Raw genomic sequence first — 18,258 nt, 5'->3', positions numbered from 1 at the left:
CCAGGCCTCCCAAAGTAACCGCTGGTTTTAGGGACTTACCTCAGCATTGGCCCATGTTCTATTGTGACAAAAGAAACGGAAACAGGATTTTAAGGGAGGATAATAAACCCAGTCATTTTCGCAGTCTTGTTTGCCTATGTTGCGCTTTTCAATGTGATGCTGAGTCTCCTCCAGTCCCAACGAATTGCTCGTCCCTGTCAGTTAAAGATAATTTGGATTTAAGCCAACTCACCAACCCAAATGCCTTCCTGAGCGAGTCCTGTTTGTCTGCATTTGGCCCATATCCTCTCAACCTTTATTATCCATGTACCTGTCCAAGTGCCTTTCTTCTTCTTGCGTATGGCGTGCACAGCCTAAAGTTGTAGGACAACTTGTTCTATTTGATCTTATTTGATTGTGCACGCCAGGTTGATTGCATTGGTCGAAACAGGGTGGACCACGTGAAGGTTGCAATCTTCCACCCCTCCAATCTTCCACCCCTCCCCTTTGAAACATTGTAATTGTACCTCCCTGTGCCACTTCCTCTGGCAATGTCCAGTTCTTGACCCCCCCCCCCCCATACCTTTTATCAATGCCCCTCATTAATTTATACATTTTTCTCGTATAACTCAAGCCCAGCAACATCAATGCAAATCTATACTGCATCGTCTCTAGATTAACCACATCCTTCCAGTAGCCCGGCAAACCAGAACTGCACACAGTTAACTGGTGGGATTTCACCAACGTCTTGTACAGCTGTTACATGAATACTGACTCCTTAATCTTAACTAAGGATAAGAATACCAAACACCTTCTTCACCATCCTGTCTGCCAGCACGGCCATTTGGAGAGAACCATGTTAGTGTGCATTGAGGTCCATCTATTCTACATCAAGCAGAGGGCTCTGTTTTTCACTGGCCACACAGATGCATATTCTCACTACATGAAATTAAAATTACTTTGACTACCCACTGACACACTCACTGTGATCACAGGCATAATTTCTTGTGCAATCTTCTGTCCTCATCTCCCCTCTCCCATCTCTCCTCCCCTGATCCCCCACCTCAGTCCACCTTCCTCGGACATATTTGTGCCATGAACACAAGTCAACGGGTGTCATTCTCCTGTGCTGGCAGCGTGACCAAGTTTGGGAATTAAATATTAGGTTAAGCTTTGTATAGGGTCAGGCGAAATGGAAATGGAGAGGTGACCCTGATAATATATGACAGGATGAAGTCGGTGGAGAAAAAGAATCTTAGTTCATGATATGGAGACACAGCATCAGTTTGGGTGGAGCTGAGAAACAGCAATAGGCGGAAGACATTGGTTGGATTTGGCTGTGGTCCCCCACCAGTAGTCTGGTGGTCTAGGGTACATGTCAGGAAATTAGATGCACTTTTAGGAAGAGTAATAGCATAATCAGAACATACTATGATTTTATACAGATTGGGCTAAACAAATTGTCAATATATAGAGAATGTCTTCACTATGTACATAACTGAAGGCATTTGAGATAATTCTAGAAAGCGTCACACACACACACTAACCCCCCCCGCGTTATTATATTAATATTATTAATTCGCTCCTATCCCCCATCCCCCGCCCTATCCACTCATATATTGCCCCCAACTGTGCATGCATGGCTAAACAGGGAGAAGGAGGGGGGTAGAGGGGGAGAGGGTGATGGGGGTAGAGAAAGGGGGTAAGGGGGGGGGGTGGGGGTAGAGAGGGAGGGTAGAGGGTGGGGGAGGAGTGTAGAGAGGAAGAGGGAGGGGTTGCAGGGCGCATGGCTTCACAGGTGAGGGTTGGTCCATGAATATAGTACTCCACAACTCATCCATAGGTCCCAATACTCTCCACTCCCTAAAGAGGGAGGGGTGGGAGAGATGGGGTGGTGGTTGAGAGAGAGGGGGAGGACAACTTGTTCTATTTGATCTTATTTGATTGTGCATGCCAGGTTGATTGCATTGGTCGAAACAGGGCGGTCCAGGTGAAGCTTGCAATCTCCCACCTCTGTCCCATTGTCATGTCATATGTAAATTAGATCCATTGTGATTGACTTATGTGAGATGGCACTGTGACATCATCAATGGAAAGGCAGCAAGAGTCTCCCACTGAAAATCAGTTCATTCTTTAAAATAAACAATTAAAACTTTAAAAATTCGGAAATATAGGTTGGAATGCGACGGGAAGACGTTTATCCCGTCGAGGGAAAACATGTAAGTAGAATGTGTGAAAATGGGAAGGCTGTGACCTAGCATTTGGAAGAAGATACAAATCAAATAGATTAAAAGAAAGCCAACACAACCCTGCAAACACACAGATATTTCAAATGTTAAGAACTAAGGGAAGAGTTTTAGTATAATACTAGACCAAGTGCAGACCCGTTGGGTCTGTTTCCCCAACAGCATTTGCGGGGGGGGAGGGGGGGCTGCGGCATCACACTCAAATTAACCACCCCCCAAACTCACAGGTGGGGGGGGGGGGGGGGGGTGAGAACAGGGGAGGGAGGGGAGAGGTGGAGGAGGAAACGGGACAGATTTAGGAGGGAAAGGAGAGCGGGGTAAGGGGTGAGAGAGGGGGATGGGGAGAGAGATGTGGGGGGGGGGGATGGGGAGGGAGGGGAAGAGGGAGGGAGGGGGGGAGAGGGGTGGGGGAGAGAGGGGAAAGAGTGGGGAGGGACAGTGGTGGAGGGGGAAGGGGGAGATGTGGAAGAGTGGGGGGGAGGGAGGAGGAGAGGGGTAGGGGGGGAGTGATGGAAGAGGGACAGAGGGGTAGGAGGAAGGGGGGGCGGGTGGAGGAAGGGGGGGAAGGGGGGGGGGTAGTAGAGAGGGGGGGGGGTGGGGGAGAGAGGCATGGGTGGGAGAGGGAGCGGGGTGAGGAGAAGGAAACATAGAAATTAAGTGCAGTAGTAGGCCATTCGGCCCTTCGAGCCTGCACCACCATTCAATATGATCATGGCTGATCATCCAACTCAGTATCCTGTACCTGCCTTCTCTCCATACCCGCTGATCCCTTTAGCCACAAGGGCCACATCTAACTCCCTCTTAAATATAGCCAATGAACTGGCCTCAACTACCTTCTGTGGCAGAGAATTCCAGAGATTCACCACTCTCTGTGTGAAAAATGTTTTTCTCATCTCCGTCCTAAAGGATTTCCCCCTTGTTCTGGACTTCCCCAACATCTGGAACAATCTTCCTGCATCTAGCCTGTCCAACCCCTTAAGAATTTTGTACGTTTCTATAAGATCTGCCCTCAATCTTCTAAATTCTAGCGAGTACAAGCCAAGTCTATCCAGTCTTTCTTCATATGAAAGTCCTGACATCCCAGGAATCAGTCTGGTGAACTCTGGTGAACTCCCTCTATGGCAACAATGCCTTTGAGCATTGGACATTGTGACATCACACGATGGAACGTTCACCAAGTGCTTGTGCTCCTGCAAAGGCATTTGTAAATGAATCCATTCCGATTGGACATATGTGAACATTGGACATTGTGACATCACACAATGGACCATTCACCATGGGCTGGGGCTCCTGCAAAGGCATATGTAAATGAATCCATTCCGATTGGTCATCTGTGAGAATCAGGCATTGTGACATCACACGATGGAACGTTTATCAGGGGCTGGGGCTGGTGCTGCTTCTATGGGTGAGAAGCCAGTTTATTTTTGAAATATTGGGGGGGGGGGGGTGAAGGATTTGATTAAAAACGTGTACTTAAACACGACGAAATGTAATGAGGAGCGGATACTTAGAAAGAAAAGTGAAATCTCTACTGAAATGGAAAAGATGTCGGCGATTCTGTGTCTGGTTTCGGAGTTGCAGGGAATCAAAGCAAGAAATGTGGCTGGAAGCCGTACATGTAAATGGATCCATTCCAATTGGACATCGGCGAGCGTCGGGCATCGCGATTGGACGTCTGCGAGCATCGGGCATTGTGACATCGCACGGCAGGAACGAATCGAAAGGCAGGAAGGGCGCCGGACGGCAGGCGGTCGGATGGGACGAGAGTTTTATATGTATACTAGACCAATGGTGTGATCCCCCAACCCAATATTCCACCATGCACCCGTCTCCTCCAATGGAACTGAAGCCGTTCTCAAAAGTAAGATTCCAGCACTGCCCTGCCTCCCTCAGCAGTGGATTTAAAAAAAAAATCCAATGGCACCTCCCCTGCCTGCTGCAGCAGTGAAAAGTTCAGAGTGTTCCTGTCTTGCAACTTTGTTTCAAAGTGTGTTGGAAGCTGACATGTAAATGGAGAAGCCAGTTTATTTTTGAAATACTTGAGGGGGGGGGGGGGGAGAAGGATTTGATTAAAAACGTGTACTTCAACATGACGAAATGTAATGAGGAGCGGATACTTAGAAAAAAAAGCGAAATCTCTACCGAAATGGAAAAGATCTCGGAGATTGAGCGTCTGGATTGGGCGTGGCAATGAATCAAAGGAAGAAATGCAGCCGGCAGCCGTACATGCAAATGGATCCATTCCGATTGGACATCTGCGAGCATCGGCCATTCCGATTGGACATCTGCGAGTATCGGGCACGAATCAAAAGGCAGAAAGGGATCCAGACGGCAGCCGGACGGATAGCCCCAGAGTTTTATAGATAGATAGATAGATAGATAGATAGATAGATAGATAGATAGATAGATAGATAGATAGATAGATAGATAGATAGATAGATAGATAGATAGATAGATAGATAGATAGATAGATAGATAGATAAACTGCAGAAGACAGTGTGGTCCAACCATGGCCATCATTGAAACAAAAAGAGCAGAAGAAAAGATTTGTATTTTTTCCAAAAGAGCAGAAAGGAACGAATTGTGAAAATTCAAAATGCTCTTCAGCAACCTGAACAAATAAAAACAAATTTAATTACAAATAAACAAATGTTTTGATTGGGAAAATGTAAGTAGAATTTGAGAGTGGGAAAAAAAGAAAAAGTTATCAAGTAAAGTACATCAAGCAAAAATAAAAAGTTGATTAAATCTATGTGCATCCAGTGCAGATTGAGACAGGAGAAATTATATTGGGAAATAAGCAAATGACAGTGATATTTAAAAAAAATAAAACTTTTTTGATATCTCTCCGGGAGAAACCCCCCAGAAAAACTCAAATAAGCAGAGGCCAACAGATGTAGCAAGAACGAGGAGGTGAAAGAAATGAGAATCAGCTCAAGGCAACTATTGGAGATAGAAATCCATTTAAGATGCTAAAATACAAAAGAACATGTGGTCCAGCCAAAGCCATTGTTTAAACAAAAAGAGCAGAAGAAAACTGGGGAATTGTGAACAATTCCAAATTTTCTTCAGCAACCTGAAAAATAAAAACAAATTTCACCAAAAATAAACCAAGGTTTTCAGAACGAAAAGAAAAGTAGAATTTGAGATGAATAACGTGGAAAAATCAAAATAAGAATAAATATTTCTACTGCAAGTGAAAAAAAAGATACATACATGGGTGCAGGAATAGACAATTCGGCCCTTCGAGCAAGCACCGCCATTCAATATGATCATGGCTGGTCATCTACAATCAGTATCCCGTTCCTGCCTTCTCCCCATATCTGATACCATAAGAGATCTAATCTAACCCTGGTTAACTCCGATGATCAATATCTATGTACATCCCTTGCAGATTGACATAAGAGAAACTGATGTTTAATAATACCAGATACACTGGAGTGTGCCGCTGGGATCAGACCCAACCGTTTACAAACAACATCAGTATGAAGTGACTGAGAGAAGTGCATCAAAACTGCTGCTGACGCAAAGCTGTTTGCATTTATTGTCAGAGAGTTTGTGTGGATGAACAAAGACATCTCACTGCAGGTATATCGGGTCCAGTGGAGACTGTACCTGGAATATCGGTCAAAGATTTGGAGTACTGACCTCCAGAAGAATATCAGTGCTGTAGAGGGAGTGAAATGAAGATTCACCTGATTGATTCCAGGGACATGTATTGCCATTTGAGGAGACATTAAACAGATTATACTTATACACTTATTTCATCAGAATTCCAGCAACTGCAATGCCTTTGCACTTCAAAGTGTGTCAGTCTCATGACTAAATTACTCATAATTCCAACCTTTTTCTGTCTCTTTCACTCCCCACCCCCAGGACTCACTCCCCCTGTACTTTTGACAGCACTCTGGCCATCCTCCCTCAAGCCTCCATCCTCACCTTCACAGTGGGCAAGTAAACTGCAACCATTGCATTGGACAAGTGCCTGCAGAACCTTTTCCACTGCATCCCTGGGGTCCTGACAGAGAGTCACATATCCCTCTTCCTGCAACTTTATCTTCCTGTGAAGCGTCGCCGTTGAGAAATCTCTGTCTTCTGATGTGGAGGAGAGTCTCCAACTCACCTTCCAACTCAGTAGCTCTGAGATGAGTATCGCAGACAAGAGACATTTCCTATCACATCCCGACCAGTCCCAATGATCACTAATTCTCATTTTCCACAGTGCCTGTGCATTCATTCCTCACACCAATATATTTCTAAAGCTCCTGGAATCAATGGACCTTACCTGCCACATCACTGGCAAGCAGTGTGGTCAGCACCAAAACCCACACCAGCATCATGTTTCCGTCCTCGAACCTGAAACACAAGAAAACAATTCATCATTAGTGTCAAGTTTCACAGTGAAGGTGGGCATATCCTGCTGCCGTTCCCACCTCTCTCTCTCCCAGTTCTCTATGTCGATGAGGTTTCCAATGCTGTTGCATCCGTATATACGTGTAGTTCTGGCATCTTGGAGGCTTTTGGAACCATTGGAATCAAACTCAATTGGCTGTAGCAATCTACGTAAACCTACTGCTGACCAATCACTGACTGACAGGTTGGAACATGAACAGGAAGCCACAGAAATGTCTTGTGAGCTCCCAGTGTGACTGTAGAATGTGACACTGTATCTGAACACTGAGGGATGGAAACTGTAGATTGTATTTATGGTCCCATTATGTGTTCATGGTTTTAGGATCTAATGGATATTATCAACAGGAACAATTAAGATGTAAGGTTCAGGCGAATAGTCAAAAACAACATTATTGACCCAGAACACCTCACTCCTCTACTCACTGGTGTGTTTCCTCTCCATTTCCCATCATGGTGGAAGGTCCCCATCCATCACTGAGTCGGGAAAGTTTGTAATCCTTTTGTAAGTAACTGGTTCAATTTAGTATCTTGGCCACTATTCAACAAGGAGCTGTAGTAAGGTCTGCTCAGGAAGTGCATGGAAGGATGCAGAGATAATGGACAACTTGATGTTTGTTGCATTTCCAGGCACAGCTGAGGGGGATGCCTGCAGGATCGCAATATAGGAAGGAATCCACAGGATCTCCAGTGGGTGGGAACTATGGGCCAAATGACCCTTTCTTACTCTGGAATTTCTCGTTCCCCAATCACTTCACACTCTGGAGGCCAGGTGGAATCATAGAATGATACATTGATACTGCACAGAAGGAGGCCATTTGCCCCATCCTATCTGTGCCATTTCTTGGACTGTGTGATCTATTTAACAGAATTCTCCTGCTCTTTCCCCAAACCACTGGAATTTGCCCCTGGATACATTTTGATAAATCCTTTGAAAGTCGTTGTTGATTCTGCTTCCACCAGCCTTTCAGTCCAAGAGTTTCAAATCATGACAACTTCCTGAACAAAACTAATTCCTCCTGTCCCCTTTGCCCCATTTGCCAATGATCTCAGATCTCCATCCTCTAGTCCGTGCTCCTGCTGCCTGGCTGAGAGCTCAGTAACTGGAAAACACGGAGCCAATTGCAGCCGCATTTGTTACCTCATCACCTCAGCCAGCTGGGAGACACTCGCTGAGGGAAATTACTTCATCACCTCACCTCTGATTCATTAAACAATCATTTCCACACATTGAGATGTTTGTGAAGGTCTCCGATTTCCACAACATTGCTCTCCCGTACTTTACATGATCAAGGACACCAAATCAGTTTCTCATCATTTGCTTCACTGAATCTATTTTGTGGATGGCACACACAATAGCCATGGATTGTCTGTGGTGGAGAGAGGGAATATACAGTGTGGGGAGGGGACTGCCACATGAACTGGGCTACAGTATCCTGAATGCATCTGTACTCATCCAGGTGCGCAGAGGGATTCCACAATACTCCTGATCTCACAACTTGTAGATGATGGGAAGAGTTTCGCATCAAAGGTGAATCACGTGCTGAGGTTTCCCCAGCACCTGAGTTGCCCTTAGAGACACAGAATCAATGCGGTAGGTTTTCAGGTCAATGGTGACCCTTAAGCTGTAAATGGTGGGAGAACATTAATGTTATTGGCTGTTACGGGTAGACCCTGACCTTTAGAGTTGGCCATTGCCTGACAATCATGTGTTGCAAATGCTACTGGCCATTTATTGGCCCAGGACGGAATGTTTTTGCTGGATGAACTGCTTCATTTAGTGAAGAGTTGTGAATGGAACTGAACATTGTGCAATCACCAGGGGACGTGAGGTTTCTTCCCTTGGGCCTGAAGCACAAGGAAAGGATTCACAGTCACGTCATTCTGCATGGAAACAGGCTCCCTGGCCCACCATGTTTATGCCGACTGTCTTGTACCCACCTGTTGTATCTTGACAATTTAATTGATCATCTTGATATTTCTTAACCATTCTGACAATCTCTGCCTGTACCTCCCGCAGGCATTTCACATTCCTAATACCCTCTGTGTATAAATAATTAATCCCCTACTCCTACCCTTGCCTTAAATCTGTGCCCTCTTGTTTTAAACATCTGTGATACTAGTAAAATATTCTTCCTATCTCCTGATTCAATTCTTCTCACAATTTTTAAACCTCAATTATGCCACCCTCAGCCTCCTCCCCAGGTTCCCCAGATCTTCCTTTTCTCTAGGGTGTCCCTTCATGATCAAGGATGAGTTGCATCTCCGTCAGTTCTGTTGGCTCTGGTGGAACTTGCAGATATTGATTTTGAGAGGCTGTTAGCAGGTAATGGGATGTCTATGATGTTGGAGACTTTTCAACGTGAGATCAGGTGATCTCAGGATGAGAATATCCCAGTTTGAGTGAAGCGCAAGGAAGGCAAAAGTAGAGAACATGGATGATAAATGATATTGAGGCTCAGGTCTGGACAAAGAATGTGCTTGACAGATAGAGGTAGCTGGCTCAGTGAACAGGACACGGTGGGAGGAAAAGTGTCCTGAACCTTGGTCACTCAGAGGGCGAGTCTCTGACGTTTCAAGGAACGGACTGTGATTCATCTTTGCTACGTGTTGTTTCTTTGTATTGGATGCAACTTATGTCAGAATTCTTCTCCATGTAACCAATAGACCTGTACCCACAGTGATTGTTGTGGTCACAGACAAGTCTCTAGAATTAGGTTACAATGGTTGTGTAAATGTTATATTTGGAGCGTACTGTAGGATAATGGGAGGTTGTGTTGTTAGATGGGAGAAATAGCAAAACAGACCATTTCACGTGGTGAGAAGCCAATAAATGTTGGTGTGTAGAGGGGTGCAGGTGTGTTTGTTTACCAGATGCTGAAACAAACAATTATGAAGACAAATAGGACAATGTCTGTTATTTTGAGAGGTTTGGAACAGTTTTCTAAATAATTTCTCCAGGATGAATAAAAAGCTGCTGGAAGAACTCAGCTGGTCAGGCAGCATCTGCAGAGGCATAGTCAGTGTTTTAGTTTCAACCCTGCATCTACACTCCAGGACTGCCAAAGTCTTCAACATCAGCATTATGAGTTCTTCAGCCTTTAGTGCTGATAAAACCACTGGTGACATCCAGAGGTCAAACACAGGGCAAGTCCTTCACCTTCAAGCCAGCATCTTCACCCCTCCAATCAACAACCATTCCTGAACCTTGCTTCCAGCCACCCTGTTTCCAAACATCCCTTCTGCTCCAAAGACTTCACCAGGTATTGGCCCATAAATTGAACCCCACAATAAAGCTGGACTAATCCAGTCCAGCTAATAACCAGACAATCAGGCTGCTCCCAATCATCAGAGGTTGGCCACAGTGCGGACAAGTGTCATTTCCCCTCCAATAATCAACTTGCCCACGCTCAGTGTGGGTTTCATTATCATCATCCTTTATTGTCATCATGCAAAGCAACAAACTGTACAGTGCAAAATGAGAAGACGTTTCTCAGGGAATACCGGAGCATCGCACATAAAAACGTAAACATTTCACACATAAATAAAAACAATCCAGTTCCTGATAAAAAACAGTACGAATAGTGATAGAACCCCTGGCTGAAAGTATAAGTATTCATCCGAATATTCAGGGCTATAATACCAGGGACTCAAAGAATAAAATCTCATTATATGCAGACGATATACTTTTATATATTACAAAGTCACAAACGAGCATACCAAATTTATTAAACTTAATAGAGGAATTTGGGTCTTTTTCTGGATATAGAATAAACTGGAATAAAAGTGAAATTATGACATTAATACCTCAAGAACCTACACACTTATTGAAGTTCCCCTTTAAAATCGCATCAGAAAAATGTAAATATTTGGGTATTCAGATTACTAAAAAACATAAATCATTATTTAATGCTAATTTCATACCTTTATTAAATAAACTTAATACGCTGATTACATTTTGGAAAACACTTCCCTTATCATTATTAGGTAGAATAAATGCAATAAAAATGATCTTCCTACCACAATTACTATACCTATTTCAGTCTATACCGGTATTTATAACAAAATATATATTTTTTAAATTAGACTCTAATATTACTAATTATATTTGGGACTATAGATCACGTAGAATCATGAAAAAACATGTATGTAAACCAAAAGAGGTCGGGGGACTTTCACTTCCGAATTTTATGTATTATTACTGGGCAGTGCATATTAAGAATATGATTTATTGGTTGGATAGTTCTACCCAACAGACAGAATGGATAAAAATGGAGAAGGAGGATTGCCATCCTTGTAATATAGGAACGATCCTCTTCTCCCCAAAAAAACTGAATAACACAATATATAAGAAGAACCCAATTATATATGGTACAATAAGAATTTGGAAACAAATAAAATTATCTTTAAAATTAAGAAATCTATCATTGTTAATGCCAATTGCGAATAACCCTTTATTTAAATCATCTCTTATTGATAAGACATATAACCAATGGGAAAGTCTTGGAATTAGAAGGATCGATGTACGAAATGGGAAACCTACTATCATTTCAACAATTACAATTAAAATTTAAATAGAAAAAGAACCAATATTTTAAATATCTTCAGATTTGCGATTTCATGAAAAAATATATACAAGGATATCAAAAAATAACCTCTGAAGTATTGGAAGAAGCAATGAATATTGAAGCTGACTCACAAAAATTAATATCATATTTATATAATAGTATTCTAAATATAGACCTACCATCGACAGAGGTACTTAGAGAAGAGTGGGAACGGGAACTAATGATAAAAATCACGAAGGTTACATGGGAAAAATACTTGATATATATTCACAAATGTTCAATTAATGTAAGACATAATCTAATTCAATTTAAAATTGTACATAGATGATTTTATTCAAAAACAAGATTGAATAAATTTTATCCAAATATATCCGCCACTTGTGATAAATGTCTAGCCCAAAATGCAACTATAACACACTCCTTAGTTTCCTGCATAAAACTTTATAGATTTTGGAATGATATTTTTGAAATATTTACAAAATTATTCAAGACAAGAATGGAACCTAATACTGAAATTATTATATTTGGCGTAATGGAAGATGGGAATAAATTGAACACATCTGAAAATCTATTCTTTAACTATGGTTTAATAATAGCAAAAAAATTAATACTTAAATTTTGGAAGGGTACATCAATACCAACGCTTAAAATGTGGATTGCAAGTATGTTGGACACCGCTCATCTTGAGGAAATGCAATTCCTCCTTATGGATAAATCAGACCAATTCATAACGAGTTGGTCTCCATTCGTCGTTTTTTTGGAATCATATGGTGCAACACAATTGTAAAAAATAACTGTTTCAGGACTGGACGAGGGTTGGTCAAGATTATAAATAATGATCTCCTTTTTTTAACTTTATTTTCTTTTTTCTATTTTCTCTTTCCCAACTTTCTTCATTTACTCATTTTCTTTCTTCACACACTATATATTTCACATCTTTCTATCCTTTACTATCTAACTTATTTTTCTTATTCTAATCTTTTTCAATGTAACAAAAAAAAAGAAGTTGTACATAAAATGTATTATGAAAATATATATTAGGCACTTTGGTGCCATATGACTGTACTTCTAATAAAATAAAAAAATAAATAAATAAAATAAAAAGCAACATTAAAATACAATTTAAAAAGTCATAAAATGTCCAGGGCAGCTGATTTAAGTGGCCTGAGCCAGTGCCAGTTATTAAATTGTCAGTGCAAAAGCAACAGAATCAGATGGAATGACTGTTTAGCAGTCTCACAGCCTGTGGAAGGAAGCTGTTTAGCAGTCTGGTTGTCCGGGCTATGATGCTGCGGTATCTCTTTCCTGATGGCAGGAGATCTAGATGTGTGTGGAGTGGGCGCAATCTGTCCTTTGCTATGCTCAGTGCTTTTTTCAGGCAGCGGATCTGGAACAGTTCTTGTACCGAGGGTAGCAAGACACCAATGATCCTCTTTGCTCCCCTCACTACCCTCTGCAGAGATTTCCTGTCTGAGCAGTTACAGTTGGAGTACCACTTGTTCATGAAGTACGTGAGTACAGACTCCACCGTGCCCCTGTAAAAAGTCCTGAGGATGTTGGTGGGAAGTGAGACCTGTTTGGGTTTCCTCAGGTAGTGCAGTCGCTGATGATCGTTTGACAATCGTTTGACAATCCCAGTGATGTTGCTGGACCAGGTGAGACTGTCTGTGATTTGCACTCAGAGGGGTGTGTGTGTTTGGACTGTGACCTCCTGAAGTCAACAATCATCTCCTTTCTTTTTTCTATGTTTAATTGTTGTTGCCGCACCAGTCCACTAGTTGTTTCACTTCCTCCCTGTACATTGTTTCATCCTCTCCACTGATGAGTCCCACCAGTGTGGTGTCACCTGCAAATTTTATAATCCTGTTGTCCCTGAATCTAGCAGCACAGTCATGTGTGAGCAGTGCGAACAACAACGGGCTGAGCACACAGCCTTGAGGGGAGCCAGTGCTCAGCATGATCGAACCTGAGGTGTTCTTGCCAACACGGACTGACTGCGGTCTCTCTGTCAGAAAGTCCAGGATCCAGTGACACAGAGTGGTGTTGAGGCCCAGCAGGGTTAGTTTCTCCACAAGTCTCTGTGGGATGATGGTGTTAAAGGCTGAACTGAAGTCAATGTACAGGATTCTGGCATAGGTGTTCTTGTTTTCCAGATGAGTGAGTACTGTGTGCAGCGTAGTGGAGATGGCATCTTCTGTAGAACTTTACTGAAGAGTTGGGATTTTACAACATTCCGGCAGCTTCATTTACTGAGACGTTCCCACGATATAATAATGACAGTCTGTGTATTCTGAGCTCCACAGTCCTCTGAGGTAGAACATTCAGAAGAACCTGAAGAAGTTAGGTAAGGTTACAAAATAGACTCCGCTTTTAGTTTAGAAGTATAGAAAATGGGTGCTTTGCCATTTTCTCTCCATATTCAACAAGAATAAAGTTCACAAACACTGGATGCTTTGCCCTATGATCTAAATGTACAGGACACTGGGTCCTTACCCTTTACTTTGAATATTCAACAAGATTGTAATGAACAATTGATGAATAAATGAATAAACAAGGTCAAAAAACAAGACTGTTTGAATCTGCAGAGATAAAGAGTAGCTTCTTCGAGCAAAAATATGAAAAAATTACTTTTCCTCTAAGATCGGGAGAAACTAACAATCTTTAATATTACCATATATGGACAAAGCAAGAGGCTGTACAATGTTCTGTAAGATAAAGAATTGCTGAATTGCATACTGGTTCATGTATAAGTATATGCATGTGCTTTGCATCTATGTTTGGAACATGAGGAATTCTGTGTCTGTGTTTTCATATTTAGAGTTACCTCCCACACCCGCCTGGGCGAAATAAAGACGTTACCGTATTACTAACTTTATTGTGTTGTTATCTATTTGTAGCGAATCAAACTTTACAAACTCCAACACTTTTTTATGGGAGTGGCATCATAGAAAATTATAGGTGATTTAAGAAGATCTTTGTATCTTGTATCTTCACCAACTAGAGCTGAGACCCCTGAGAACTTGAAAATAGGCAAGGTTGTTCTATCCTTTCATGAGGGAAGTAGAGCCAATCAACCGCTATCTCTTTTGGTTGCGACCAATCACCGACCAGCTTCCCTTAAAATTCCCGTCCAATCAACAAATCGGTCTCCTCCCAGTCCAATCAGCTGCTGTCTCCAAGGGCATTGTGTCCAATAGCATAATGCGCTGGTCACTCGGCGGCCAATTAGACACCTAGGGGCCTTTTGATCAATCACCGACTTGCTTCCCTCACCGAAGCAGACGATGGCTGCAGCCAACAGAGAGAGAGAGAGAGAGAGAGAGAGAGAGAGAGAGAGAGAGAGAGAGAGAGAGAGAGAGAGAGAGAGAGAGAGAGAGAGAGAGAGAGAGAGAGAGAGAGAGAGAGAGAGAGAGAGAGAGAGAGAGAGAGAGAGAGAGAGAGAGAGAGAGAGAGAGAGAGAGAGAGAGAGAGAGAGAGAGAGAGAGAGAAGAGAGAGAGAGAGAGAGAGAGAGAGAGAGAGAGAGAGAGAGAGAGAATGAGAGAGAGAGAGAGAGAGAAAGCTTGAAATATCCGATCTCCAGGCGTAGTATGGTGGTACATTTCAAGGAAACGAGTGAACAAATATAAGTAATGGCTCCATCTGTGAAAAAGATAAAGTATTTTTGAAAGGAAAAAAAAAAAAGAGAGAGACGTAGACAGAGTCAGAGACAGTGAGAGACAGACAGAGAGAGATGCATGAAAGCAGCTATGACATAATACACAATAAACTATATTATAAATACACAATAAACAAGTTATGCATTCTTGTATTCTTAAATGGGTATGGCCGCACATAAAAAAATCTCCCCCCTCCCCTCCTTCCCAACCTTAGCCTCACGGACCTTAGGGTACCCCTAGTTCCTAAAACCCATTTCCATCACTGGTTATTTATTGACAATGTCTCTGGCAAGGCTAGCATTTGTTGTCCATCCACTGTGTCCCTGAACCAGGTCGTGGAGAGAGATTGCCTTGAATGCTATATTCTTCTTGTGAAGTTATTCCTATATTGTTGGGGAGGGTGTTCCATGATTTAAACCGGCTGATGATAAAGAAATGTCTCCACGTCAGCCTGACCTGAAAGCATAATGTGGAGACGTCCAGGCAACATTCTGGTAAACCTCCACTGCTCCCACTCCAAAGCCTTCACATCCTTCCTTTAATGGGGCAACTGCAACTGCATGCATTACTCCAAATTGCAGCCTAGCCAATGGTTTATAAAGTTGCAATATGACTTCCTGAGTCTTATACTCAAATCCCAGACAATTGGAACTAAGCATAAAATGTGCCTTCTTTACCGCGCTCTCTACTTGACCACCAAGTCAATGTGAATCTCATGCATCTTCATCTACTGGGTCAGCTGACCATACGGAGACTTTATCAAAATGTAATTGTAATAATTGTATTGATTTTATTAACCAAGTATGAAAACAAAACAAGTATGTAAGTCATACAAGGAATTTGATTTGCCGTACAGTCATACCAAACAAGCAACAAAACACCCAACCACGGAAAAATTTACTATAAACATCCATCACAGCGGCCCCCCCACATTCCTCACTGCGATGGAAGGCAATAAAGTCTTATCTTCTTTCCTCCTTTTCTCCAGCTGTCGGTGGAGTTGAACCATCCGCAGCCGCCGTTCGAATCTCCCACATCGGGGCGATCGAAGCTTCCATGATCGTGGAGGTTGAAGCTCCTCACGATTGGAGCTCCCAAAGTTCGTCCCTAACCAGGGAACACGAGCTCCATGGTGTTAACGTCCGCAGGCTGCCACGGTTGGAGATCCCAAGATCGATCCTCAGGAAGAGGCCACCAGCTCCACAATGATAGGCGGCCGCAGTGCAGACGGAGACACGATAAGAAATAAATTCATGAATACAGCATCCAATGCTCTACCCTCATCAATCAGCCTTGTCTTCACCTGAAGCAGTTCAATCAAGTTAGTGAGACATGACCTGAGTGGACAAAGCCATGCTGACTGTCCCCAATTATCCCATTCCCTTCCTAATGCAATCATATTACATTGTGAAAAATCCTCTCCAATTCCTTTCCCACCATTGATATGAAGATTATATTCCTATAAATTAGTAAGATTAAACGAGAACTTACCAGTTTGAAGTTTGATCTTTATTTTATGAGGAGTTACGTTGAGGGACTACGTGAAGAGACCCCGTCCAGGCGCACACGCGTCAATCTTCAAAGCAGCGGTGCGAAATCACAGATGAATAGTAAGCTACGTGAGACAACCAGAACTTACCTTTGATCTTTATTAGGATGGGAGCGGAGGGCACATAGTCCCTCAACGTAGCTCATAAAATAAAGATCAAACTTCAAACTTACTATTTTACTTCAGAGTCACGTGAGTGACTACGTGAAGGTTTTAAAGCTTCTGTGATTTCAGGCCGTAGATTCAATCCAGGCGTCTCACTGCATTTGATTGACTCCATATGAGTGAAAAACAGTCAATAACATGCAACCATAACATTGATGTAATCAGTTAACGGTATTTATTTATCATAAAACATTTTTTGTCCCCTCTTTTTTCACTGGGGAACATTTAATACTGAATCCAAAACAGTACCACCAAATACACCAGGGTCTGCAATTTCGTTATGGTAATACTTGTGAAACATCCGTTCATTTGCCTATCCTGCGGCCGCGAGGATATGGTCTATTGGAACGTCCAAATCCTTGGCCGCCGATGTTGCCACTGCCCTGGTGGAATGAGATTTAAATTTGTCAGTATCAATTCCCTGCATCCACTAGCACCTGCTTTAGCCATCTGGAAATAGTTTGTACTGACATTTTCTTATGTGTTTTTTTATGGCTGATAAATAATGCGGATTCTGCACCTCTTAGTTCCTTGGTGGCCCCATTGCAACATTTAAAATGTGTCACTACACATAGTTTTGGATCCGAAGGATATTTTGTAAAAACCAATTTACACCCCGTGACTCCTGGTCTGCTCTGTTTTAGTAAATCATAGACATAGAATGTGATTTCATCTGTTGTCATTCTCATTCTGTCTATACGTAATTTATGTAATGTCTGTACACTTTGTCCTGAAACTAATGCCATTAACATGACTAATTTCATGGTAATTTTGTCCAAAGACAAATTTGAAATGGGACTCCGTTCCCGGAGTAACATGAGTACATCCCTCACATTCCAGATTTCTATATATCTGGGTCTTAGAGGTTTAACATTGAAGATTCCCTTCATGTATCTACAGACCAAGGGGTGTGATCCTAAAACCTGTTGTTCAGATGCTCTCCATAAATATGTTGATAGGGTATTTCTTGCAGTGTTGATCGCACTATAACTTAAATTTACATCAAAATGTAATGTTGACAGAAATTCTAAAACATCTGAAATGTCTGCAGTGTGGTATGAAAAGTTTTGTCTTGAGCAAAACTCCCATTTCTTAATGTAAGAAATGTACTGCTTCTGGGTACTATCCCTCCAGGCTCCTGCAATTACATCCATAGTGTGATTTGATAGTCCTCTTTGGACATATGGCCTTTTTAGAATCTGCAAATCAACAAATCAATGCGATCATGCATAGGATGAAAATCACCAGTTACAGGGTGCACGAGTAGGTTTTCTTGTCTTGGAATATGCATTAGAGGTTCTGTCACCATTTTTTACACTAGTGGATACCATAGTTGTGTAGGCCAATCTGGGACCACCAACAACCCTGAAGCATCATCTTGCTTGATCTTTTGTAGACACCTACTAATGAGACAAAAGGGAGGAAATGCATATAAAAACATTCCACCCCAATTTAGCGAGAATGCATCCACCACTGTTGTACCTGGATCTGGTTCCCATGAAATATATTGAGGTAATTGATGGTTCAGTCTGGATGCAAACAAGTCCATTTCTGGCTTTCCAAATTTTTGAACCATGTTATTGAAAATGTCACAATTTAACATCCATTCTGTATTGTCATTAAATGTTCATGACCTACTGTCTGCAATTATATTGAATTTACCTGGGAGGTAAATTGCCGAAAG

The 18,258-nt window shown here is 42.2% G+C and overlaps 1 protein-coding gene across 2 annotated transcripts in view; it reads right to left on the bottom strand.

The window, feature by feature from the left end:
- Positions 1-18,258, bottom strand: part of LOC129707846 (lectin-like) — a 59,301-nt gene that overhangs the window by 14,704 nt on the left and 26,339 nt on the right. Inside the window, exons 1-2 of one of the 2 annotated variants that reach the window (XM_055653243.1) lie at positions 6,511-6,765; positions 40-194 (exon numbers count right to left, since the gene is read on the bottom strand). In XM_055653243.1, coding sequence (XP_055509218.1) covers positions 40-194; positions 6,511-6,565 — 210 coding nt within the window. In that variant the 5' untranslated portion in view covers positions 6,566-6,765. Of the gene's footprint in view, positions 1-39; positions 195-6,510; positions 6,766-18,258 lie in introns of those variants that run through there. The other variant, XM_055653242.1, reaches the window with a different exon arrangement.

This window comes from Leucoraja erinacea, chromosome 22 (genome assembly GCF_028641065.1).
Source record: "Leucoraja erinacea ecotype New England chromosome 22, Leri_hhj_1, whole genome shotgun sequence".
Lineage (NCBI taxonomy): Eukaryota > Metazoa > Chordata > Chondrichthyes > Rajiformes > Rajidae > Leucoraja > Leucoraja erinaceus.
This window is presented reverse-complemented; position numbering and strand designations above follow the sequence as displayed.